The sequence below is a fragment of the Oreochromis niloticus genome, linkage group LG18 (assembly GCF_001858045.2).
Source record: "Oreochromis niloticus isolate F11D_XX linkage group LG18, O_niloticus_UMD_NMBU, whole genome shotgun sequence".
Classification (NCBI taxonomy): domain Eukaryota; kingdom Metazoa; phylum Chordata; class Actinopteri; order Cichliformes; family Cichlidae; genus Oreochromis; species Oreochromis niloticus.
The window spans coordinates 28,257,446-28,285,146 of record NC_031982.2 but is presented as its reverse complement, the minus strand read 5'-3'; the positions used below and the strand labels follow the sequence as shown (position 1 = coordinate 28,285,146).

General features: G+C 40.0%; 2 protein-coding genes and 1 long non-coding RNA gene across 17 annotated transcripts; 1 reads left to right on the top strand and 2 right to left on the bottom strand.

Moving 5' to 3' along the window:
- Positions 1 to 27,673, bottom strand: LOC102080804 (uncharacterized). Of its 15 annotated transcripts, none has more exons than XR_003215012.1 (7): positions 27,322 to 27,606; positions 26,939 to 27,019; positions 23,527 to 23,621; positions 6,021 to 6,150; positions 5,219 to 5,322; positions 4,790 to 4,936; positions 1 to 1,266 (listed from the first exon to the last, which is right to left on the bottom strand). It is a non-coding gene; the product is annotated as an uncharacterized LOC102080804 (long non-coding RNA). The 15 variants fall into 15 exon arrangements; XR_003215010.1 differs by having other exon boundaries at positions 23,527 to 23,639; positions 27,322 to 27,602; XR_003215006.1 differs by lacking the exon at positions 6,021 to 6,150 and having other exon boundaries at positions 4,813 to 4,936; positions 23,527 to 23,639; positions 27,322 to 27,649.
- On the top strand, positions 11,522 to 17,494 carry LOC109195713 (uncharacterized). The gene is made up of 3 exons (XM_019348405.2): positions 11,522 to 11,726; positions 13,330 to 14,339; positions 15,007 to 17,494. The coding sequence occupies exons 2-3, from the start codon at positions 13,506 to 13,508 to the stop codon at positions 15,325 to 15,327; spliced, it is 1,155 nt and encodes a 384-aa protein (XP_019203950.1). The 5' UTR covers positions 11,522 to 11,726; positions 13,330 to 13,505; the 3' UTR covers positions 15,328 to 17,494.
- LOC109195712 (uncharacterized) lies at positions 17,714 to 21,396 on the bottom strand. Its single transcript, XM_019348404.2, has 2 exons — positions 21,202 to 21,396; positions 17,714 to 19,599 (listed from the first exon to the last, which is right to left on the bottom strand). The coding sequence occupies exons 1-2, from the start codon at positions 21,274 to 21,276 to the stop codon at positions 17,824 to 17,826; spliced, it is 1,851 nt and encodes a 616-aa protein (XP_019203949.1). The 5' UTR covers positions 21,277 to 21,396; the 3' UTR covers positions 17,714 to 17,823.
- Positions 27,674 to 27,701: the final 28 nt, after the last annotated feature.

Genomic DNA, 27,701 nt, shown 5'->3' with positions numbered 1-27,701 from the left:
TCAGAGCATCTTAAAGATAAAATTTTTCAAATATACTTTGACTGTATGTTAGTCTAAAATATATCAGACTAAGACATGAGGGAGGTCTGGCTTCATACATGCATGTGCAGCCATTTTCTAGTTATGTGACAGTTAGAAAAAATGAACAAGATTATTTGCTATACACATAACTGTCATCAGATTTCATCACAGTGCCAGAGAAATGTAAGCCCTACTATCACCTTTTAATTTTTTTTTTTTTAAGAGAAATATATAACTGCAATTTGTCAAAACAAGACATTAAGTTTCCTCTATGTTGTCACTTTGAGCATCCTATAGAATTTTTAAATATGTTTCTGGTAGCCAGCAGACATCTCTGAAAGATTTGACTAAAGTACATGTAATGTGTACTTTGGTAAAATAATGTATTTGCCGTTTTACGTTCCTTATTTGAACACAATTTGAGCCTAGACTGTGATGCATGACACGTTTCTGCAAATACTTTTCCTTTTTTGCTCTCCACAGTTTCCTTTTTATGTGCCGCAACCGAAGCCAGCAAAAACTGATTAGTCATATCAATATGACAACAAGTGGACTTCAGATGGAGTCCATGTTTAGATTAACATGATTTTAAGGAAATAAGCATATATGTAAGAATAACAGAGCTACTCTAAAGACTTACATCCATTGAAATCATTGCTCCTCGGGTCTCTCATACATATTCTGTATTTATATGCTCTAATCTTTCCAAACTAAGGTGTAAAAAAAAAAAAAAAAAAGGTCTGTGTGTTTGAGTAGTAACATCAGGCGAACTAATGATCAGGTAAACAGCTTCAGGCTGTTGAACAGCAGCAGCAGCAGCTGGACCGACTCCCACTGGACTCCACCCGAACTTCCTCCAGCAGTCCAAACCTCATCAAACATTCCAACACTGATACCAGAACTGGACAATCGACTGAAATGATTAATGGGACTCTGCTGTTTTCACAAGAAAATGTTTCACAGCTGTGATGAAAGCGTCAACGGGGACGATAAAGGAACATAACATATTCTAGGAGTGACTTTAACCGTTTACGAAAGAGAAGAAAAGAGTCACAGAGTGGCACGGGGGGATAAAGTGAGACAAAAGAAAGGGCTGACAGAGGACGGGGTGAGGAGGAAGAGGAGGGAGGCAGCTGATGTGGCTTCAGAGGCTCAGCTGGAAGTTCGTTCATTTGCTTGTCTGCTGATAGAAACATCACAGCTCCATCCTCTCTGACTGAAGGTCTGCTATCAGCAGGCTGCAGCCTGTTATGGGAGACAGAAAGAAAAAGGAAAAAAAATAGAAAGAAAGTGAGGCAGAAAGAAAGACGCAGCCGGGGATCAGCAGCTTAAAGTTCATTATGCAGATTGTGGAGCTAAAATGCTTCCAGTCTGCGAGTCTAATTTCTCTTTCATGGTCTTTGTGAGTGTGGCGTTCCTCCATTACAGGTTAGCAAAGAGCAGCGAGGTCAGAACAATCAGATTAGCAATGCATCCCTCTGAATTCACCATTTGGATTTTTCCATCGGCTTTGAGCAGAAGAACGGTGAGCACAAGTTAGAGAAGGCAGCGTGCAGGTCTCTGAGAGTTTTCTGTTGGGCTTTCTAAAAAAAAATGGATATACTGTGATGGAAATAAACATGCACACAGGCTCAAGGTCAAACACTCACACACACAGACTCCCACGCTCAAACAAATAATATGCTTTTAATCTTCTTCCTTTACTTTTTTCTGCAGTCGACACTGTAATTTAATTCACTAATTATAATCAGCTTTCGCTTAAGGCGAACAAAGCAGCGCTGTACTGTATATGTATTATGCTAATATACGATAGAGAATTTAACTTGTAAAGCTCCTGTCTGAACATTGTTCTGCCTGTTAAAAAAAACAATAAGGTTGTGCTGTGTGGGAAATAAAATATATGAAGTGCAAAGAAAGGTCATCTGAAGATCTGAAAACTTTTCCATAACATATTAATCAAATTATAGAAGGTCTACGATAAGTTATAATAAATAAAGTACAATAATTAATATTTATTTGTATATTTAATGTATTTAGGGTAACGTACAAGCCCAGTGACTACTCTTTACCACAGTCATACGGTCAGATATTTATCACAAAAGCTGCAAATGTAAATAATGCGTTTCTTAATGCACGGCGACTTACTGTCCAAATAGCCAGTGAGTGGGCTGATGGGAAGGAGTGGGAGGAAAACTGATAATTAAAAAAGATTATGTTACATCTGCAGATGGTTTACGGTGGTGAGATTTAGGAAATATGCTTCAATTTCTTACTGAGAGAGAAAAAAAGATCAAACTGCTGGTTATCTGAGTCTAGCTCACAGAATGGAAACGCTGGACCGACTTTGTTCAAAGGTAATAAAATCAGCCCATTTGATAGGTTTTCTACCTGCAGAGAATGAAACACCAGACAGCCCTGCCCCCCCCCCAAAAAAAATCAGGTTTCAGGACATTTACTCTTATTCTTTTACCAGTTACATATAGATAACTTACTGAGTGATATTTTCTTTTAAGAGGAAAAAAGCACCACATTTATAAAAGCCAGTAGACGCTATAGTTCACGGTCAGACTTCCATCTCCATTAAATAAGCACCAAAAGCACTTTTGCCAACCCTCTGAGGTCTCTGCTTAAACATGGTTGTGCGTTGGTTCCATGTAGAGCCTATGAACAGCACTGCGGACCGTGGTCTACATGTTGTAGTCGTTTATTCCCACCAGGTTTTACTGTCACAAACACCAGCCTGTGGGCTACTCTTGCTAGTGACCTTGAAGCAGCTGTAGAGAAGTGCAGTTTTCACATGCAAAGAGCTGTGAGTAGAGAGTATTAAAAACAATGGACACTGTCCACTGAGCCGCTGCCTGTGCTTTTCGTGTCCCCACCCTTTTAATCTGTGATGTTTTTGCTATCCTACACTTCCAGTCAGGATTCAGTCTAAGAAGAGCATCATCCAGATACACCTACACATGGGTTGCATACCTCTCTGGGTAGGGTCTGCACAGGCAACTATCTAAAAATGCCAATGTAAAACCTGTGTCATCGGTAATGACTCCAAACCAATTCTTGACTCTAACTGTTGCTTGAAGCAACTTAAAAGAAATCCAGATGCTTTCCTTTCCGAGCTCCTTCGACTATGATGACCTGGATGACTGAAAACCTTCACAGACAGACTGTAACTCTAATTTCAGTTTTTATGAAACTGTTCTCCCAAATCTCGGCAACCAGGGAACAAAGAAAATAAACGTTCTATCTGACAAACATCAGCAGTTATTCACATTTTTCTCCATTCTGCCCTTATCCCGGATGTGGAATTATGGTAGGATACAACTGATCCAGAGTTAACATCTATCATGATTTAGACATCAGAGGGTTAACTTATAGCAAAATTGTTTGCTATGGTTAATTTTTCTGTATTAAACTAAACTGCCGTCTTTTTGTCACAACATAACCCCAACAGAAGGACTTAAGTACGGTGGCCCTGAGAGGCCAAACGGATTGCAACTTAAGAAAACACCAGCAATAAGAAAAACGCTGCAACAGCACACAAAACACAACGGAAATAGGAAAAAAGAAAACAGAAATAGGAAAAAACAGATTTCCAAAAGCACAGGGGAAGTGTTTCTGGGGAGACAATAACCCAACGGACCAGTTGCAGGAACCAAAATATGCTAAGAATTGCGCTGGGAGACACTTAAAAGAAGTGGAGGATCTATCGGTTTTGTGAGGAAAGAAAAGATGAAAGGTAAGTGTGTTAGCCTAAAAATCCATCATCAGTATTACATGAATCATGATAAAACACACCTACCATGTTTTGGGTTCCTGCAACTGGTCCGCCGGGTTATTGTCTCCCCAGAAACACTTCCCTTGTGTTTTTCCCCATTTCTGTTTTCTTTTTTCCTATTTCCGTTTTTTTTGTGTGTGCTTTTGCAGCCTTTTTCTTATTGCTGGTGTTTTCTTAAGTTGCAGTACGTTTGGCCTCTCAGGGCCACCGTACTTAACCCTTATTAGCTGGCAAATACTAAATAATCCAACGTGTCTACCATATTAATGGAGTTTAATGTAAATCAGCGCTACGTGTGCTGTTACAATTCAGTTTTCCAAAGTGTGGCCCTTCACTTACTTTAGCTTCATCAGTATTGCCCACCCTGACCTAGATCTCTGCAAAACTGATTGTTCTGAGCTGTAGCGAACCAAAACTTCATGCTGTAGTGATGCACAAACGGCAGCTTCAGCTTATAATCAGCCTCAAACAGCTCGAAGTCTGTGTTTGCATACTTGTTCTACACCTTCAGAAGTATTACTCTTGACCAAAGAACTGGCTCATTGTCATGTTAATATCCGTCTAGTCCACCCTAATCACGACATTCTGTACTGGCAGTATGCTTGCTGCTGCCCACAGCTGCTGGAGTAAACACGGAGATCATGAGACTGGAAAGCAGTGATTAAATTTTCTCTTGAAATGTAATGTGGGCTTCAAAAGTCAAGACATGAAGCAGACTAGAGATGTCAAGACTGGGCCAAAAAAACCCAAACAAACAAAAAACATAAACATATTCCAGTTTGTAACAATCCTTTAAGGCTTTAGCACCATCATTTCCTCCTTGAATCCTGAATGCGTCAGACCTGGAAAGAACTTTTATAACCATTTTGGCCAGATAGGGAAATAATTAGACCAGCTCCCTGAATTACTGTGAAACAGTTAATTAAGGCTGAGTGGGAGTGGATTTGAGGTCTTGGCAAACATAAGATTAATATTCTTCTGTTTACTCACACACACACTGGATGACAGATTACCCATGAGCCTCTGGGGCCAGGCCAAGGCATGCAGGCAGAGTCGTGGGTGGTCAGTTAGTTGACACACTAACGAGCTGCTAGCCAGTGGCCTTCTGGGAAGGCGGCATCCACGACAGCCTGCGGGCTGAATGAGAAACAAGCAATGTGAGCATTCAGACTCATGATTAATGGCTGCTGCTGGTTTTACAGCAATGAGGAATATAAAAGTAAATGATACTGTGGGTGTTAGAACAGAAAAAAATAACAGCATGTATCGAGGCACAGAATCACTCGCTGATCCATATGTTTGGGTATCAGGCTGCAGAATAATGAGAAGGTCTCAGAAACTGAGCAGAAATGACCCAACAAGGAGAGAACTGAGTAGAGGTGAGCCTCCTGGGAAATCAATATAATGAAACCTTCTCACCTGAAAGCACAGACGGACCGGCCGCAGAGTGACTGCCTTTCATCAGGCCGTCTAGCTGACAGTGTGGACAAACACAGAGGCTTCTGACTGAGGATTTAAGCAGCCTGTAAGGACATAACGGTGGCTTTATACACTGTTTGATAGACTATAACTGCTCTGCTGCTTTAAGCCCTGTGTGGGAGACTTGCATGGTTCCCATTGAAATGCTAAGGAAAAGGGGTATTAAAGGGCTTTTTAAGGAGGCTCTTTAAATGGCAACCTCAACCTCATATTCGTTTAAAGATTTAAAATGACGGTTCTCATGTACTATATTGCCAAAATTATTCCCTCATCCATCCAAATTACTGAATGAAGATGTTCCAGTCACTTGAATGGGTGTATCAAAATCAAGCACCTAGGCATCCAAACATTTGTGAAAGAATGGGTAGTCTAAGGCAGCGGTCCCCAACCTTTTTTGCGCCACGGACCGGTTTATGTCCGATAATATTTTCACGGACCGGCCTTTAAGGTGTCGCGGATAAATACACATTCATAACACACGGGAAAAGACCCAGGGAAACAGAGTTAACTATAAAAATGTTTAATAAAAATTAATGCTAAAAACCAATAAAAACCCTGAAAACCACAAATTTCACACCTGAGCCTCAACTCTCGCGGCCCGGTACCAAACGACTCACCCCAGGGGTTGGGGACCGCTGGTCTAAGGAGCTCAGTGAAGTTTTGGACAATTTCATGCGCCTAACTTTGTGGGAAGAGCTTGGGGATGGCCCCTTCCTGTTCCTGTTCCAACATGACTGCTTACCAGTGCACAAAGCAAGGTCCGTAAAGATGTGGATGAGTGAGTTTGGTGTGGATGAACTTGACTGGCCTGCACAGAGTCCTTCACACTACACTAAACTTTTGGCAGTATAGTGTATGTGGTGTCTTCTTCACTTCAGTCAGGAACAAAGAGTAATTGGGTCAAATGTTTGTAATTAAATCACACAAAAATAGCACATGCAGAGGAAATAAAACAGTTATACCATGAACTGTATATAAAACATCAACGTAACCACCAAGTAACATGTTGGTTTGATAATGGTTTTTACCAAAAAGTGGAGGGTAGTTCAATTCAATTCAATTCAATTTTATTTATATAGCGCCAAATCACAACAAAAGTCGCCTCAAGGCGCTTTATATTGTACAGTAGATAGCACAATAATAAATACAGAGAAAAACCCAACAATCATATGACCCCCTATGAGCAAGCACTTTGGCGACAGTGGGAAGGAAAAACTCCCTTTTAACAGGAAGAAACCTCCGGCAGAACCAGGCTCAGGGAGGGGCGGCCATCTGCTGCGACCGGTTGGGGTGAAAGAAGGAAAACAGGATGAAAGACATGCTGTGGAAGAGAGACAGAGATTAATAACAGATATGATTCGATGCAGAGAGGTCTATTAGCACATAGTGAGTGAGAAAGGTGACTGGAAGGGAAAAACTCAATGCATCATGGGAATCCCCGGCAGCCTACGTCTATTGCAGCATAACTAAGGGAGGATTCAGGGTCACCTGGTCCAGCCCTAACTATATGCTTTAGCAAAAAGGAAAGTTTTAAGCCTAATCTTGAAAGTAGAGATAGTGTCTGTCTCCCGAATCCAAACTGGAAGTTGGTTCCACAGAAGAGGGGCCTGAAAACTGAAGGCTCTGCCTCCCATTCTACTTTTAAATACTCTAGGAACAACAAGTAGGCCTGCAGTGCAAGAGCGAAGTGCTCTAATAGGGTGATATGGTACTACAAGGTCATTAAGATAAGATGGGGCCTGATTATTTAAGACCTTGTATGTGAGGAGCAGGATTTTGAAATCAATTCTGGATTTAACAGGAAGCCAATGAAGGGAAGCCAAAACAGGAGAAATATGCTCTCTCTTTCTAGTCCCTGTCAGTACTCTTGCTGCAGCATTTTGGATTAGCTGAAGGCTTCTCAGCGAGTTTTTAGGACTTCCTGATAATAGTGAATTACAGTAGTCCAGCCTGGAAGTAATAAATGCATGAACTAGTTTTTCAGCATCACTCTGAGACAGGATATTTCTAATTTTAGAGATGTTGCGCAAATGGAAGAAAGCAGTCTTACATATTTGTTTAATATGTGCATTGAAGGACATGTCCTGGTCAAAAATGACTCCAAGGTTTCTCACAGTGTTACTGGAGGCCAAGGTAATGCCATCCAGAGTAAGAATCTGCTTAGATACCATATTTCTAAGATTTTCAGGGCCGAGTACAATAACCTCAGTTTTATCTGAATTAAGAAGCAGAAAGTTAGCGGCCATCCAGGTCTTTATGTCTTTAAGACATTCCTGCAGTTTAACTAATTGGTGTGTGTTACCTGGCTTCATGGATAGATAGAGCTGCGTGTCATCTGCATAGCAGTGAAAATTCATGCTATGTCTTCTAATGATGTTGCCTAGGGGAAGCATGTATAATGTAAATAGAATTGGTCCTAGCACTGAACCCTGTGGAACACCATAATTGACCTTAGTGTCTGAAGAGGACTCTCCATTTACATGTACAAACTGGAGTCTATTAGATAGATATGATACAAACCACTGCAGTGCAGTACCTGTAATACCTACAGCATGTTCTAATCGCTCTAATAGGATATTATGGTCAACAGTATCGAACGCAGCACTGAGGTCTAGCAGGACAAGCACAGAGATGAGTCCACTGTCAGAGGCCATAAGAAGATCATTTGTAACCTTCACTAAAGCTGTTTCTGTGCTGTGATGAGCTCTGAAACCTGACTGAAACGCTTCAAATAAGCCATTCCTCTGCAGATGATCTGTTAGCTGTTTGACAACTACTCTTTCAAGGATTTTTGATATGAAAGGAAGGTTGGAGATTGGCCTATAATTAGCTAAGACAGCTGGGTCTAGAGATGGCTTTTTAAGTAAAGGTTTAACTACAGCCAGCTTGAAGGCCTGTGGTACATAGCCGATTATTAGAGATAGGTTGATCATATTTAAGATCGAAGAATTAATTAATGGCAGGACTTCTTTGAGCAGTTTTGTAGGAATGGGGTCTAAAAGACACGTTGATGGTTTGGAGGAATTAATTATTGAAGTTAACTCAGAAAGATCAATTGGAGAAAAAGAGTCTAACTTAACATCGATGGTACTAAGAGTAGCTGTAGATAATATTACATCTGTGGGATGATTATTGGTAATTTTTTCTCTAATGATAAAAATTTTATTTGTGAAGAAGTTCATGAAGTCATTACTAGTTAACGTTAAAGGGATGGTTGGCTCAGTAGAGCTCTGACTTTTTGTCAGCCTGGCTACAGTGCTGAAGAGAAACCTGGGGTTGTTCTTATTTTCTTCAATCAGTGACGAATAGTAAGATGTTCTGGCTTTGCGGAGGGCTTTCTTATAAAGCAGCAAACTATTTCTCCAGGCTAAATGATGATCCTCTAAATTTGTGACACGCCATTTCCTCTCCAGCTTACGAGTTATCTGCTTTAGGCTACGTGTTTGAGAATTATACCATGGAGTCAGGGACTTTGGATTTGAGGCCTTAGTTTTCACAGGAGCTACAGTATCCAGAGTCGTACGTAGTGAGGAGGTAAAATTATTAACAAGATAATCGACCTCTGTTGGAGTAGCGTTCAGATAGCTGCTCTGCTCTATGTTGGTACAGGGCATTGAAGATGATAACAGTGGGTGGATTATATTCTTAAACTTAGTTACAGCACTTTCAGAAAGACATCTACTTTGATAAAGTCTACTCTCCACTGCTGTGTAATCAATTATTGTAAATGTAAATGTTATCAGGAAATGATCAGACAGCAGAGGGTTTTCAGGAAACACTGTTAAATATTCAGTTTCTATGCCATACGTTAAAACAAGATCTAGAGTGTGATTAAAGTGGTGGGTGGGTTCTTTTACATTTTGAGAGAAGCCAATTGAGTCTAGTAACAGATTAAATGCGATGTTGAGGCTGTCATTTTTAGCATCTACATGGATGTTAAAATCACCCACAATAATTATTTTATCTGAGCTGAGCACTAAATCAGATAAAAAGTCTGAGAAATCAGAGAGAAACTCTGTGTAAGGCCCAGGTGGACGATAGATGATAACAAGTAAGACTGGTTTCTGAGTTTTACAGCTGGGGTGGACGAGGCTAAGCATCAGGCTTTCAAATGAATTAAAAGTCTGTCTTGGTCTTTCGTTAATTAATAGGCTGGTGTGAAAAATTGCTGCCACACCGCCCCCTCGGCCTGTGCTTCGGGATTTCTGGTAGTTAGAATGACTCGGGGGTGTTGATTCATTTAAACTAACATACTCATCCTGCTGCAACCAGGTTTCTGTAAGGCAGAGTAAATCGATTTGTTGATCAATTATTAAGTCATGTACTAACAGAGACTTGGAGGAGAGAGACCTAATATTTAATAATCCACATTTCACTGTTTTACTCTTTGGTTCAGATGTGGATACTGTATTGTTCTTTCTTTGTGATTTTTTATGTTTAAGTTGTTTATTGCTGGTTTTTAGTTTGTTTTTTGTCTTTTTGGGAGCTGACACAGTCTCAATGGAGATGGGTTTTTGGGGGGGTAGCAGGAGGAGAGAAGCTGCAGAGAGGCGTGTAAGACTGCAACTCTGCTTCCTGGTCCCAACTCTGGATAGTCATATTTTGGGGGGTTTAATGAATTTGTCCATATTTCTAGAAATGAGAGCTGCTCCATCCAAAGTGGGATGGATGCCGTCTCTCCTAACAAGACCAGGTTTCCTCCAGAAGGTTTGCCAATTATCTATGAAGCCCACATCGTTTCTGGGACACCACTCAGACAGCCAGCAATTTAAGGAGAACATGCGGCTAAACATGTCACTCCTGGTCTGATTGGGGAGGGGACCAGAGAAAACTACAGAGTCCGACATTGTTTTTGCAAAGTTACACACCGATTCAATATTGATTTTAGTGACCTCCGATTGGCGTAACCGGGTGTCATTACTGCCGACGTGAATTATGATCTTACTGTATTTACGTTTACCCTTAGCCAGCAGTTTTAAATTTCCTTCAATGTCGCCTGCTCTGGCCCCTGGAAGACAATTGACTATGGTTGCCGGTGTCTCTAGCTTCACATGTCTGAGAACAGAATCACCAATTACCAGAGTTTGACCCCCGGCGGGTGTGTCGCCGAGTGGGGAAAAACGGTTAGACACATGAACAGGTTGGTGGTGTACCTGGGGCTTCAGTTTAAGACTAAGCTTCCTCCTCACCGTCACCCAGCCGCCCTCTTTCCCCAGCTGCTTGGGGTCTGCCGGGGAACAGCTAGCGGGGCCTACGCTATCTTCGGCTGCACCAGCTACAGGGGCCTGGCTAGCTACGGGTGAATGAAGGGTGCGAAGCCGAGTCTCCAATTCAGTAATCCTGGCCTCCAGAGCTGCAAATATGCTACATTTATTACAGGTATCATTACTGCTAAAGGAGGCCGAGGAGTAACTAAACATCTGACACAATGAGCAGGAAAGTGCAGGAGGGACAGGTGAAGTAGCCATGGTGCTAACGAGTCGGCTACGAGCTAAGCTAAGCTAGCGAAACAGTAAAGAGACAGTGAGTGAATACTTTGGCTATAAATTAGGTAGTGAGTACACAGAAAGGGTGATTCAGATGAAGCACGTTAAGATTATACTATGAAAAAGGGATGTATCAAAAGATTTAAATTAAATTGCTAAGCAGAAAAGCTACTCAGAAACACCACTGTGTTTGAGCAGGAACAGGAAGTGATACTATACCACAGAGCGAGCGAACACCAAGTGACAGCGCCACCAAGAGTCAGGAGTGAGACGGTCAAATAAAACAGCAAACATGAGGCACACGCTAAGATGCAGACTGAACATAGGAAACCTGACCAAGAACCTGAGAACACCTGTGTACAAAAACTTGTCAACCATAATTTACAACATGGATATAACGTTGTGTTGAATATAACGCCAAACTAGCATTTGAGACTCTACATACGCTCATCAGGAAAATATTTGCTAAAGTAATAAATCAAGGGAGAAGTATACGGAAGAGGATTAGGGCCACTGGAAAGAAAAAAAAAGAATTCTGACTTTAATCTCAGAATTCTGACTTTTTTCTCAGAATTCTGACTTTAATCTCAGAATTCTGACTTTTTTCTCAGAATTCTGACTTTATTCTCAGAATTCTGAGAAAAAAGTCAGAATTCTGAGATTAAAGTCAGAATTCTGAGAAAAAAGTCAGAATTCTGACTTTAATCTCAGAAAAAAGTCAGAATTCTGACTTTAATCTCAGAATTCTGACTTTTTTCTCAGAATTCTGAGATTAAAGTCAGAATTCTGACTTTAATCTCAGAATTTTGAGGTGGGCACCTGCAGGCATCCATCTTCAGTGACAGGGATGTGTCCAGGTGTGCAGGTGGAGACCTAATTCACTAAACATGGTGGATATAAGTGATTTTTTGCGTGGCCGAGGGGTCCCCGAAGATGCTGTTTTATTAATGGAAGAGCAGAAGGTGAGTGAAAAAAGAGAGATACTTTGGTGTCTCTTATTTTTACAGGAAAACAGTTACGGTACAGTTACGGTTAGCTGTTAGCATGCTTGTTAGCTTATAATGTTATATAGGAATGAACGTGTTTCACGATGTTACAGTATACTCGGTGAATTGACGTTTTAACTGTTGCAGGATCATCCCAGATGGGTTCGTTGCATTTTATTTTATTGTTCTACTATTTCACAGTTTTTCAAGGCAGTTAAGCGGAGCTGTGTTACAGATGCTAGCCGCCTGCCAATAACACTGGTATATTTGATATTGGCAGTAAGTTACACTTAGTACAGCGGAGGAGAGAAACTGTAATGAATGTTTATGTGGATATTTCACTCAGAAAAATGGGTGGCGTTCATACACAGCCACCGACACACAGCCCCGGTTGTTGTTCTGACGGTGGCCGACTGACGATCCCCTCACAACATGCTAACACAAACTAATGTTGTGCATGTAACTGTGTATACGTTAGTGGTACAGCGTCGGAAGAAATGAGCAAACTGTTAACTGTTTATAATGTCAGAATGACGTCATCGTTCTCCTGCACTGTGTAATGTATGTCAGCTCAAGAAGGAAATCATATCTTATACTCTGAGCTGCCCAGTGCACTTAACGCCTGCGTGTGGAAATGGTAGGCTGCACTACAGTTCACTACCGGTAAAAAATAAATTTAATACAGTATTTGGGTTTTTTTTTTTTTATAGAACAATAAAATAAAAAGTGCTGGCTGAGGAGCGCTGCCGCGTTGAACTTTGACCTCGGAGTGACGTGACGTTTGTTTGAACAACCAATAGAAGTGCAGAAAGTCGCAAATCAGGCATATTGTTCGCATAAACACAAAAATAAATAAATAAATAAATAACGAAATAATCCCGATGTTGTGCCAAAGAGTGATTTGTAATGTTACTTTGTGTTCTATGTGTAATACCTTTGCTTAAATGACTAAATGGACTGTATTTATGACACTGTGTTATAGTCCTACATACATAAGTAACATTCATATGTACAGATAAAAATGTACAGAGATATGTACACAAGCGTGTACACAAAAGTCTACTGCTGATCGAGCTGCTCAGTGTTCGTACAGTCTCATGCAGAGGGCGTGGAGGTGTTGTCCATGGTGGATGTTAGCTTAGACAACATCCTCTCCTCCCCAGTCTGCTCAGTGGATTTTAGCGGACCGCTAAAGCTGGCCCTCCCGACCAGTTTGTTAAGTTTCCCCCTGTCCCTCTCTGCCATTCCACCACTCCAGCAGACCACAACATAAAAGACAGCAGACGCCACCACAGTGTCGTAGAACATCCTTAGAAGACGTACTACCTACATCATAACCAATCAAGTCCTGCCTTTTTTTAAATACAGATTAGGATTTACTATTTACTGAAAGGCTATGCATTAGTTTGCTTCTTTCATTATTGTGTTTCGCCCTGCATAAAATAGATAGCTTTCCTGATAACTACAGTCAGTACTCTCCTGCTGCCATTAGCGGTGACCTAAGAGGCTTAACCATAATATTGCTTTGCAGTGTAAATGTTGCAGAAAATGACTGTCTTTTCTTTCTTCTTGTGTGCAGATTGACTGTGACGTCATAGCACTGATGGATGACGCAACTTTGGCAAACTACATTCCCTCGTACGGAGACCGAATTGCCCTCTTCAATTTCTGCAAAAGCAAGCAACCACTGTCAAAAAGAAAACTAGGACTTCTGCAAAAACTTCACCTCTCGAAGTGAGAGAAACAGTCGCTGACATGTCAGATTTGGATGACTTTATAAGACTGTATTTCAGACTTTCCTTCAGTAACAAAGAAATACTTTCAATTTTAGCACATAGTCATCAGACAATTATAAGTGTTCGAACTCTAAAGAGAATTTGTAAAAGACTTGGGCTCTTTAGAAGGAAGAATCAATCAAACTTGGAGGAAGTGCTAGCCTTTGTCCAACAAGAGATCATGACAAATGGACAGATGCAAGGTTATCGTTGGCTACATCTTCGTGCAATTCAACATGGATTTGTGGTGTCACAAGATACTGTAAGATGCATAATCAAATTGGTAGACCCTCAAGGTGTGGAACTGAGACGAGCTCGACGGTTGAGAAGACGTCAGTACAGCTGCAGAGGGCCAAATGCTCTCTGGCACATGGATGGCTATGACAAGTTGAAACCATATGGTATTGCTATCAGTGGCTGCATAGATGGTTTTAGCCGCTATGTTGTATGGATGGAGGCTTATACCACAAACAATGACCCTAAATTGATTGCAAGTTATTTTCTGAAAACAGTTTCATGCATCAATGGATGTCCAGAGAGGTTACGTGCTGACCGAGGTACAGAAAATGGTTGTGTCGAACAAATGCAGATGTTTTTACGGAGAAACCACACAGACAGTTTTGCAGGTGAGAAAAGTTTCCTTTACGGAAGAAGTACAGCCAACCAACGTATAGAAGGATGGTGGGCTACCCTACGCAAACAGAGTGCACAATTTTGGATGAACTTATTTCAAAGTTTTCAGGATGATGGCCACTTCACAGGGGATTTTTTGGACAAAAGTCTTATCCAGTTCTGCTTTCTCAATCTTATTCAGGTAAAAGCATGTGCTCATGCTATGTAATGTCTTAGCTGCAAAAATAGAAAATATAAATATGGTTAGAACATTTTTTCTTTAAATAAAATATGAATTTTATTTCCATTTTAATATGTCTTGATGCATGCTCAATCAGCCAGGTAAGGAATGATTTTTGACAAAACATTTCTCACACTGAAAACAATACATCCACATGAACAGAATCAACTTTTTGGGATTCCATTTTAATACTTTGATGGAATTGTACTCATGTTATCAGTGGAACTAACTGCCCCTTTCTCAGTACAGGTGCATTGAGCATTAAAATTTTTTTATTGCCACATGGTTTTAATTATTATGGAGTCTGTTACCTAGCGGTCCTTTGGGCACGGTTTCAGAAAGCAATCTTATCATTTGGTTAATTCTCTATTGAAAATATATTGTAGAATCATTGCACACTGAGTATAAAGTGTTGGGCTATCTATTCAACAGTAGAATCATGTAGCACCATTCTGTGTCCATGTGCTTTTTAGTGACAGTGCTATTTTGTTTTTGCTGCTTGGTTTTACATTAATTAGAGGTCACTTTCTATGTCTGTTGATTAATGAGTTAATAAGCCTCAACTTTGGCTAAATCTACTGGTACATGGTCTGTTTCATACACTTGTATTGTGCTGTTTTTCATGTAGGATGAACTTGATGAAGTTGTGAACACATGGAACTCGCACAAAATCCGGCCAAGTGGTAGTGCAGCATCGGGTCGACCAGTAGTAATGTACTCATTTCCAGAGCTGCACAGTGCTGAGGACAGACTGAAACCTATTTCTATGGAGGATATCACTTTGTGTATGGAAGAGTGTAGCCCAAAAGGTCAATACCCCTGTGATGAAACAGTCTTTGAACTGTGTTGTCTGCTTATGGTAGAAAATGAATGGGATGCCCCAGGAGATCCACTTGGTGCTGCAGATCTGTATATTAGGTTAAGAGAAGAAATACTGCAAAGTATTTAAGAAACTTCAGTGTGTAAATGTACAAATAAATACAAAATATTTCTCTTTATCTTGATAACGTGATTTGATAGTAGGTGCCATGTCTTACAGGTACCTTTTATGCAGGTATTTCAGCACTGCATTAAATGAAAGACATCTTTTAGGTGTGACCGAACATGCCATTTTTCAGGTCATTCTGTCAGAATATTGCTGTTTATTACTGCTGTAATGTAAATTCAGAGTGCTGATAGGAGATCGACACCAACTAGTATCATTTTATGTTGATCATAGTAATAAATACAGTTTGGTTGGTATCTTTTCCCCCCCAAGTAAGATTTATTTCTACATTCACACTACCAATAAACAGAACTGGTTATATATTGCTTGAAAAAGCTGAACATTGTGATATTATCAATCAGTTATGAAACACATGTTAATCCTTTTAAAAGGCCATACATTAAACTGCATTTACAAATGTTATATTTTTGATTGAATCATAAGTGTTGTAAATCTGCCTACCCGTCAATTGCAATATAAATTTCTGTGTTTTGTTGCCAGATATGTGCATAGTATATAAAATATAAACTGACCAGCTCCCTGTTCATTGTTTTCTGTATCAACCTTTATTCTTAATATTCATGGCTGGAAACCCAGGCACCAGCATGTGATATGCTAGGTGCCCAGGTTATCTGTGGTATGTTTCAGCAAACCATAGTAGCATTAACATTTCTAGGTCTTGACAACAGAACGTTTCTATAAACGTATCATTGTTAATATTTCAAGTGGTTATGCCTTTTGGGGAACTTTTAGTGCAATTATATTAAAGCAAAGCTATTATAATCATTTACACATATGAAGATCCATCACCTAATTATTATTTTATTTCACTTCTGTTAGTTGTAAGATATTTTAGCTGGTTTTCATGTAAAATGACCATGAGTCATTGCTATACTGATGCAGTGTGAGGTGTCGTATACAAGGCTCCTTTATGATATGAATCCTAAAATTATAAGAAACATACCAAAAATATTTTGACTTATATTTGTAGTATCCCTGCCCTGCAACAATGCAACAAAACAGTTCCTGCAAGTGGAACCAAGTTATTGTCCCATTAAGTGCAACATGTTTTACATTTATATTTGTGTATCTTTATGAAATGTTTGAAATTAAAAATAAATGGTATTCTTCCATGTTACTGAGCTCATGTGTGGCAGTCTCTTGAAATCTGGCATGTTCAAATAGATAAGGAGCTTGATGAACATATTCAAAACAACAATACAAATGTACTGTGTACAGTAACATTTTATTGGAAAAAGTTTACAAGAAACCTGTTCTTGCCAATGCCAATAACATGGCTAAAACTCATAACCGTATAAGCTGCCCTGTAACAAGAATGACTCAACTTTTAAAACAAACTTATAGATCTCATACAGTCTTGTTACGCATCAGTATACATCAGTGACTTACTGTAAAGATCATGAACACTGGCTATTGTGGTATCACATAAAAACAAGTGTGAATGGTTGAGAACATACATGCATACAAATAAAAATGCATAATTTCTGGCAGTAAAAAGACATTTTTTCAGGTGTTAAGATTAATACTTTATCTGAGAACATGACAATTTGGCATTACAAAAGGATGCCTGAATAATCACAGCACTTGACCACTGCACTGAACTGTACAGTGTTTATTTATGATCTTAGTAATCAATAACTGTCTTCAAAACAGACTGAATCCTTTAAGCAGCTTGAATCAGTTTGATGGATGAATAACAGGTATGCTTAGAAACAATATGACAATAAGAAAATACTGGAATTTTAAAAAATATTTTCACCAACTTTAAATAGAACCTTTGTAATCAACAACAAATGCCAAACTTTGATACCTTAACCTACCTTAACTAAAAATTGCATATACTGTAAAGCAAAATATTTTCAGACATGACAAATGCAAATGCAAAAGTATAAAATTGTACATATTCCTTTTACAATACAGTGTTGAATAACAGCATTACTTTTACATTATAACTATGTTCAGTTTTAGCCCTGACCTAATAAGAAAATACCATCTGAATGAATTAGTCTTACTACTAATTACTTAAAAAAGTATTTGACTGTGCTGAATTCTCACACCACACATGGTGCATTAAAGAAAGTTTAAGAGCAGTTTAATTATAGTTTATAGATCTTTAGTATTCTTTCTTCATGCTTTTGCTGAAGGTTTCTGTATTACAGCTGTAAAGCTTGGATTTGGTGAAGACAGCTCTGGATATGGTAGTAAACAGTGTACCTGTTTGTTTTGTTTTGTGACTGTATCATGTAAAACTCAAAATGATAAAAGAAACTGAAATATTAGCCAAAACTGGACTTCTAACAGAGATGGGAAACTTCTCTCTAATTAAAAAAGTATACTGTATAAGTTCAAAATACATAAAAATACATATTCCTAACATCTCTTTACAGTTATGCTCTAGTGTGAATGAGCAGTTCAAATGTAGCGCATTGCTGTGAGAGTCTAAACAATGTCCATCACCCAGACATTACTTTCAAGAACTGCATTAAATTCAGAACGGAAATCTGGGAAGTTTTCATAGCTGTTAGCTAGCTGCAGAACATTCCCACACGTGTGTCCGACTGGTCTTCTTGTAAACTCTGTCATATCTTGAAATTCCACATAAATACTGTTTGTTACTATAAGGTCAGATCCGGTGCAGAAACGCATAAATTTCTGAAGTTTAATGTTATCCAACTCTCTGATGAATCTTTTGAGATGATTTTTCACTTCTTTTTGTTGTGGAGTCAAATCCACAGCAAATTTCAGGAGCTGGCACACTTTTTTTGAAGTTGGTTGCAGTTCAGAGAATAACTTGGTCAGTGCCTCCGGACTGAGGGAGATATGGGGGTTGATGATCTCCCTCCAGCAGTCAATAACAAACATTGGTTTTTGGACAAGTTCTTTGTGTGCTATTTCATCAAGGATTGTAGGAAGAGTCTCAGCAGTGATTCTTTTTCTACAGCCATAGCTGTCAAGAACTTCCACAAGATCATCCAAGTCAACTGCAGAGAAATTTTTTACTGCTTCCATCAAAACATCACATTCTTGGCTGCTGACAAACTGTAGAAAGTGTGCTTTAAGATCACTGTAAACACCATTGAAAAGCACTTGCTCCAGAAAAGGGATTGCAAGTTTATTTGGAAAATACTGACATTCTTCATAACCTTTCAAGAGTATTCGCCCAACTGCCTTCCATTTTTCAGCAGGAAAATCATGGCGAATGAATGGCACTTTAACTGTTGCACCTAGGGTGCATCGCTCATAAAATTCATGCCAGAAGCATGTGAGTACATCTCTTAGTATTCCTGATCCAGTGCCTGGTTCTTCTGTGTTGTCTGGAAGTATGCGCTTCACATTCAGTGTTTTTCTCAAAATCTCTGCATCAGAGAAAGCAGTAATCATGTCACGTAAAGTGTCAGTATGACGTATGGTGATTGTTATTACGTTCTCTGAATTAGGTGGACTGAGGGGTACAAGAAAACCCTCATAGACTAATGTGTCTTCTGTATCTTCTTCAGCATCAAAAATTGGCCCAAAAGTTATTTCTGGATCATCTGAAATTTCTGAACCAGTGATGACTTCATCAAAATTACCCCTGACTTCCCCCACTTGCAATGGATTACTATCACTGCCACTGCTTTCTGAGACAAACACCACTTCAGATGTCTCGCTGGCATCTTCTTCAGGATCTTTTGGTTTTGTTGCGATGTAGAAGCGTAACATTGTCAGTCTCGCTGCCTCATACATATTGCCAATAGACTGGCAGGTATCATCAGTAAGGTGGTTCTGTTTAAAGTCCCAAACCTCAAACTCAAAATCTGTTTCACATCCCTTAGGAGATATGCCATCAGGAAAAAAAAGTTTCTTTCCTTCTTGAAGAATATCTTTTAATCCAGCATCAGTGGCCATTTGAATTTTTCTAGTGCCACCTCCCTGCTTCGCTCTCACCTGTTTGGCTACTTTTCCATCACTATGTATCCATCCTATCTCAACATTTCGTGTTGCTTTTTGCTTCTTTGTCTGTCTTATTCCTGCATCTGTATGTGAGGTGTTCTCCTTTGGACTTTCTTTTCTGGTTTTCATTTTCTCACGAAGTTTTTGCAGAAGTCCTAGTTTTCTTTTTGACAGTGGTTGCTTGCTTTTGCAGAAATTGAAGAGGGCAATTCGGTCTCCGTACGAGGGAATGTAGTTTGCCAAAGTTGCGTCATCCATCAGTGCTATGACGTCACAGTCAATCTGCACACAAGAAGAAAGAAAAGACAGTCATTTTCTGCAACATTTACACTGCAAAGCAATATTATGGTTAAGCCTCTTAGGTCACCGCTAATGGCAGCAGGAGAGTACTGACTGTAGTTATCAGGAAAGCTATCTATTTTATGCAGGGCGAAACACAATAATGAAAGAAGCAAACTAATGCATAGCCTTTCAGTAAATAGTAAATCCTAATCTGTATTTAAAAAAAGGCAGGACTTGATTGGTTATGATGTAGGTAGTACGTCTTCTAAGGATGTTCTACGACACTGTGGTGGCGTCTGCTGTCTTTTATGTTGTGGTCTGCTGGAGTGGTGGAATGGCAGAGAGGGACAGGGGGAAACTTAACAAACTGGTCGGGAGGGCCAGCTTTAGCGGTCCGCTAAAATCCACTGAGCAGACTGGGGAGGAGAGGATGTTGTCTAAGCTAACATCCACCATGGACAACACCTCCACGCCCTCTGCATGAGACTGTACGAACACTGAGCAGCTCGATCAGCAGTAGACTTTTGTGTACACGCTTGTGTACATATCTCTGTACATTTTTATCTGTACATATGAATGTTACTTATGTATGTAGGACTATAACACAGTGTCATAAATACAGTCCATTTAGTCATTTAAGCAAAGGTATTACACATAGAACACAAAGTAACATTACAAATCACTCTTTGGCACAACATCGGGATTATTTCGTTATTTATTTATTTATTTATTTTTGTGTTTATGCGAACAATATGCCTGATTTGCGACTTTCTGCACTTCTATTGGTTGTTCAAACAAACGTCACGTCACTCCGAGGTCAAAGTTCAACGCGGCAGCGCTCCTCAGCCAGCACTTTTTATTTTATTGTTCTATAAAAAAAAAAAACCCAAATACTGTATTAAATTTATTTTTTACCGGTAGTGAACTGTAGTGCAGCCTACCATTTCCACACGCAGGCGTTAAGTGCACTGGGCAGCTCAGAGTATAAGATATGATTTCCTTCTTGAGCTGACATACATTACACAGTGCAGGAGAACGATGACGTCATTCTGACATTATAAACAGTTAACAGTTTGCTCATTTCTTCCGACGCTGTACCACTAACGTATACACAGTTACATGCACAACATTAGTTTGTGTTAGCATGTTGTGAGGGGATCGTCAGTCGGCCACCGTCAGAACAACAACCGGGGCTGTGTGTCGGTGGCTGTGTATGAACGCCACCCATTTTTCTGAGTGAAATATCCACATAAACATTCATTACAGTTTCTCTCCTCCGCTGTACTAAGTGTAACTTACTGCCAATATCAAATATACCAGTGTTATTGGCAGGCGGCTAGCATCTGTAACACAGCTCCGCTTAACTGCCTTGAAAAACTGTGAAATAGTAGAACAATAAAATAAAATGCAACGAACCCATCTGGGATGATCCTGCAACAGTTAAAACGTCAATTCACCGAGTATACTGTAACATCGTGAAACACGTTCATTCCTATATAACATTATAAGCTAACAAGCATGCTAACAGCTAACCGTAACTGTACCGTAACTGTTTTCCTGTAAAAATAAGAGACACCAAAGTATCTCTCTTTTTTCACTCACCTTCTGCTCTTCCATTAATAAAACAGCATCTTCGGGGACCCCTCGGCCACGCAAAAAATCACTTATATCCACCATGTTTAGTGAATTAGGTCTCCACCTGCACACCTGGACACATCCCTGTCACTGAAGATGGATGCCTGCAGGTGCCCACCTCAAAATTCTGAGATTAAAGTCAGAATTCTGACTTTAATCTCAGAATTCTGAGAAAAAAGTCAGAATTCTGAGATTAAAGTCAGAATTCTGACTTTTTTCTCAGAATTCTGAGATTAAAGTCAGAATTCTGAGAAAAAAGTCAGAATTCTGAGATTAAAGTCAGAATTCTTTTTTTTTTCTTTCCAGCGGCCCTAATCCTCTTCCGTAGAAGTAAGGTCGTTCCCTCATAGACCTCTATATAATTTGAAGTCAGGGGAGCCAGCCCTTGCTAGCCAGTACAAAAAACTGCAGGTTTAAGACACTTCCACATGCATGGGCTTCACTTTTAGACTCAGTGGCTAGATCCATGGTAACTCTTGCCAGTCTGTTGTACAGTGCAGCATATACCTGTGAAAAGTATGTCCAGTAAAGAAACTGTGTGCCATTTGCAGGTCAAATTGCAACAGTGGCACGCAATACCAAAGCTTAGCATGTTATCGCTGTTATTGCTGGCATCTCAGTTGATCATGAGTAACAAACCATTTATATGCTACTCAGTAGTAGCATATATTTAATTGAAAAGTGGTTTGTGGCAATGGAATATCCTTTTCTGCAGAGAGGAATCTGCAGAAGCATTCGTTTAAAAATACAGTAGGTGGGGTGATCCAGAGCAGGCTTAAAATTTAATGGACATGTCGTGCAGAGGTCAAACTGGAACAATGTGCTACAATAAATATAATGAAATCATCCTGAGAGAACCAGGGCTGTCTGCAGCACATAAGCTGACGCCGTTACAGCTTGCTGGACCTTAAGAAGTAAATGAAGGAGCAGAGCTGGAAGGGCTTGGTGTGAGTCTGTGTCAGATTTAAGTGACTTCTATAAACAAGCAGGCTGGTTCACATCTAATATACAGGTAATGAAAAGAGCTGCCGTCTCCAGGAGTGGCCAGTGGGAATAAACAACCAAATGATGCTGAAATAATATGGGTCAGATCTCATTATAGCTGCACATGTTTTCTTTCAGCCATGTGTGAATTTAATTCCTCTAATTAGCGGTGTGTACGTGCGGTGAAAGTAGAGTCTGGCTAGGTGTTAAATACGTGACACTTTTCATTTGGGCAGAGAAAGTTATTTGGTGTCAGACGGCCGGTATTCCTGCTGAATGTGATTATAAAATAATGTACAGCCAGATCTCTGCCATCTGCTCTGGTGGCTTCACTGGTTTTTATAGATCAGAGGAGCCAGAGATTAAGCCACGGATGAAAAATACAGCTGTAGACAGGATGATATGACTGCAGCCAGACTCTGCACACATGTGTGTACAAGACAGCTTCCTGGTATGGTGTTAGTAGTGTTGATATGCTCAGTAGGGTTGTGTGCACATACAGTATGGGAACCACATTAACCATCTAATGCTCACCTTTACACTGAAGACATAGTTCAAAGTCAACATCCTTGTTTTGCCTCAAATTGTGTATTTCTGCTTGCTACTTTGTTGCTATCTTGTGTGTTCACACTAACACGCATGGCTACATGCATCTGGGGGAACTCAGCTGTTGGTGAAAATCTAAGATCAGGTGCTGCACTGGAAAAAACAGACAGCACCAGAACACTACTGGACCCAAAGCTGGAACCACAGGAGAAATTCACCAGTGATTTTCTGCCCACAGATTCTGTAATGAGTTTCTGCCAACATAAATGACTAACTTCTGCTAGCAATACTACATGAAATACTGCATACATTATTTTTCAATCCTAAATTTGCTTTGGTTTCAAACAGTATACTAGCCTGGCAGTGGCACCCAGATGGTGGCCCAACAGTTAAAAAATTGAGTATGAAAAGCTGTGGATGCTTAATGGTATAATAGTCAATATACTTAATGGCATAGTGGCTGGACAGAGGACAAGGTTACCAACCAGTTTTCAGGTGGTATAGGAATGATGGTCTGCACAGATAGCAAAGCCTAAGCTGTGTATTGCTAGCACAGGCAGTATAATAGATTGACATCACCAACATGTGCATAATGTTTTTGCCATTGCCATCTTCCTGTTTTGAAACCGTTTTCTTTAAAATGAAGTGAAACTACTAATTGAGCCTGTAAAGTCATTAGGGAAGTGTTTGCAGAGTGAAGGGGAAATGATGGTTTAGTGGTGGTGGCACGTTGGCACTCTAGTGACAGAGGGGTCCGTCTACCTGAAGAGAGCATCTGTTGTCAGACCGGGTTGTATATGTGGTACAATCAGCCTGTGGGCATCTCTGACTTGTGCTGTTGTTGGTCTGTCAGCCAGCTGTGGAGAAGAGTGAAACTAACATACAGAGTGAAATGGAGTGTTAAAAACTGTGAAAACTGTCCACGTTAGTTACTGTGTGTATTCTCCTTACTGTATTTTTTAAATCTTTGATAGTTGCTCCATAGTATAAGGATTTATAGATTTGCCTAACAAGTAAAAGATACCTGGTTTGATCCTACATAGAGTTACAGATTCCTTGTGGGTTGCTTTAGGAGGGACATCTGGTGTGACAATCTGCCAAATATGCAGAGTTACTTGCTGTAGAAACTTCTTGTGAATAAGGGAGCAGCTGAAAGTACCTTTTTGTTAATGTTTGAGTTTTTTGTGCTGCTCCCATTTCTGGTGAACCCAACTGTTGCTTCCCAGTTCTGGATCACTTGTCAGCTAACGTAGGCCCAGCTAGCATTTCACTAGCTGGGCCTACGTCCTCATTTATGTTTGACAGTGTTTTAGTAGGTAAAGGTGAATGGCTTGGACACGAATTGAGCTGCGGTTTGGGGAAGGCCTCGAAGGGGACTGGCAGCGGCTCCCGGGCCTGGCAGATCCCCAGAACTGAAAAGGGGAGGGACGGTGGGGCACGTAAATGAGAATGAACAGCTTGTAGGACTGGGGGAACCTATATAGATGAGAACCGCAAGGAGCATGTTTAGAGGCGTGGTCCTGCTCCTGAAATTCTGAAACTTCGGCCGTTTATCAATGCCCAAGTACGCGAGTACGTACTCGCGTTCTCGGTGAGTACATACTCGCCGAGAACGCATGGGAGTACGTACCCGCCGAGAACGCGAGCACGGACTCGCGATATGTACAATTGGAACACCTGCGTACGTGATGATGTCACAGGTCCGGAGTTTTTACTGCCGTCCCCTCTTAATTTAACTGTGAGTAACATGTTATGAAGCTTAACTGTAATCACAGCCAAACCGGTTTACTCAGGAGCAAATAAAACACTGAAATAAACCAAACATTAACATTTAGAAGTGATCTAAGTGACTTATATATCATTTTTAACCTCAGTAGTGAAACCTCTATTAATAAAAATAGTGTACATGTACATACGTGTACATACCTTAATAAAAACAAGCAGGTGAGATGTTAGAACGCTTTTATTTCTATTCTAGTGGACACTCAATACTATAGACAGCTGCTGGGGTTTCTTTAACCTGAGTAGTGAGAAGTCCGCGAGCGGGGGGGGGGGGTTGAAAACGATGTGCCGGGAGTCCGCTGTTGAGTTTTGGACGAAATGCATTCTGGGATATATAGCTGTCCCAAGTCCACACCGATGCATGCTCGATAGAACGGGCGGATCGAGAACACATCCGGGACTTTTTCGCGTTCTCGGCTTGATGCGTACTTCGAATTGGAACAGTACTTGGTCTCCGACTGATGACGTATCACGAGTACACGAGAACGCAAGTACGCACAAGTACGCATATTGATAAACGCCCTTCATCTTCATTGGACCGGCACACAGCGTCATTCACCTCAAGGAATGAGAAGTCTGGATTTTGGAGGACTGCAAAGAAGCACGTTTTCAGTAGGTGCTCTGTAGGCATATACACATGCAAAGTAATGCAACCTTATCAACATTTATTAAACGTGAAACGTGATTTATTAAACGAACTGTGGACTTGTATGAACTTCGCCTCACCCCCTAGTGGCCATTAAAAAGAATGCACATGTGAAGCACAAGTTTCTTGTCTTCGCTTTTCAGATTTTTATACTGTCTATGCTAGCTCACAGCAGCAGTTCTTGGGCACACTGAAATTACAGCGGTTTGGTATTACCTCATGTTTGTGTGTTAATTTGCCATTCATGACATAGAAAACAGTGTTATATATGTGTTATACATGGCAAAAGGCCTGACAAGCTGTAAATGTTTGCTAAAGGTGCAAATCATGGTCAAAATGGTGCAGCTGTCATTGCATGTTCAGTTTGAGGCAACACAGTTCTGTCAAACATGTATCACGCCAGTAAGTACTGCACATTGTGTGCTCACAGAAGTACCCAAATTGAGACAGTGTCTGACTCAATACATAAAAGACACTTTCTAAAAGTTTGCCAGTTCATAATAGAAATGCATGGTGAGTAATTTTCAACATATACTGAAGAAATAATATTGTTCGCTGTATGAGCACACAGCAACAGAAGAAAAGTGTAGGAGGCATTTCTATTTTTCAGGTGCAATCAGCATCGCTAAAGTAACTCCAAGTGCGTCTTTTAAAAAAAAATGTGTTTGCTGCATGAAGCGTGAGAGGAGAGGAAACAGTGTTTACTTGAACAAAAATAAAAGGCAGTCATTATGTGAAAGGCAGCCAGATATAGAAAGAAGAAAGGAACTAAAGCAGGCAGGTATCTAAGATACAGTGAAGGGGTCACAAATTCAGGCTGGCAAGACAAAAAGGACAGAAAAATATAAATCAAATGAAGTAAGCTGGAGAAGTTTATAAATGCGAGCAGGGTAGTATTCATTGGAAAACAGGGCTGATGACAAATTAGATGCAGGTATGTGGTGAGGAGACTGACCAGGCGTTGAGGGCACGAAGAATAAAATTCCAGTCACATCTTAAACGTTCAGCGATTCTGCTTTCTATAAACTATAAAGAGCTCGACACATTAATTTGCACTGTTTACTGATAAACTATTTGGAATGTGCTACAGTTTGACATAATGGTCAATGGCTCATAGCGTAGCCCCTTATTTGTCCATTATTCACTTTGTATAACTAGAATTTAAACTGAAACATGAAAGAGGAATGACTTGTGAGGCATAAATATTTGGTAAAAAGTGGCTAAAACTAACATTCTACAGTTAAAGATGCAATGAAATGAAAAAAAGAAGTATCTGTTAGTGACAACCCTACAATGACTTATCACCTAAATCTGAGGCTCTTCTTGGCTTCACAGAGTTTTATGGTAAGTTGTAGCTCATTGTTTGGCTGCCCAGCCTCTAAATTTATAGTTCTGTTCCACTCTCACTGCTCTCCTATCGTCCTTGGCACAATAGGAACTACTCTCACAGATCAGGGAACCGATAATTGTCTGACGACTTGGCATCTATCTTAATCCACTCAACCATTAAAAGCAACCAAATAATTAATACACATAAAGAACTTTTCATATTTATATGAACTTCCTGAAGAATCATCCTCAAAAGAAAGATGTTCTTTGAAGAGCCAGGGAGCCTTAAATCTTTAAATAACCATAATTTTTCTTTCTACTGTACACATATGGGGACCAAAACGTCTTGTGTGTAGTGGAGTTTTGAAGTCCTGTTTTGAATACAGGTAAATTTACAATACAATAAGTAACAAAAACCTTCATGAGGGGATAGTCGATGGTTTGGTGATTGCTATTCAGCCAGTGTGCCCTTCTGTGATCTCCATGGAGACAGTTTACCTACAGAATATAAACCCACAGATGATTCAGATGGGATGGATTAATACTACTCGGACAACAAATGTGTGATGACACAACTGAAATGCTCTGGTAATATTCATGTTTACCTTTTTGTCTTATTTTTACATTGTGCTGTAAAGCTTCCGTGATTATAAGTTAATCAATTCTAAATTTGAGTTGGTTTGTAATACATGACAGCTAAAGCTATAGTCCAAATGATGGCATAGAATCTGTTTTGTATTGCTTGTTATGATAATATGTATATATGGTATATTAATTACTTTCTGTTCTTTTTGACTTACCTGGCTGCCGCGCCAGTCCTTCCTGGTTTGGGTGAAAGAGGAGGCTGAGGGTGGAGCTGGTTTAAATGCAGAAGCCAATAAAATGGACTGATCCATCTATTGTGACCATGCAGGGGGGAATGGGGTTCTTCTTGAATTATGGTTAGCTGGTATCTCTGTGGTTTTCACCTTTGGAGTATACAATGGGGTTGTTTCTCATTTGGGCAGGTCAGTTGGTTGAGTTATGTTTTATTAAGTGGCTTTTGAGTAGAAATTTGTTAAGTTGACCTCCTTTATAGGCCCACTTGGTTCTTAATATTGTTTGTTTTTGTCGTTTTGAATTTTTGTAATAATTTTGTCCTTTTGGGGTATAATAAAACCCAATTTTTGAAGATTTCACC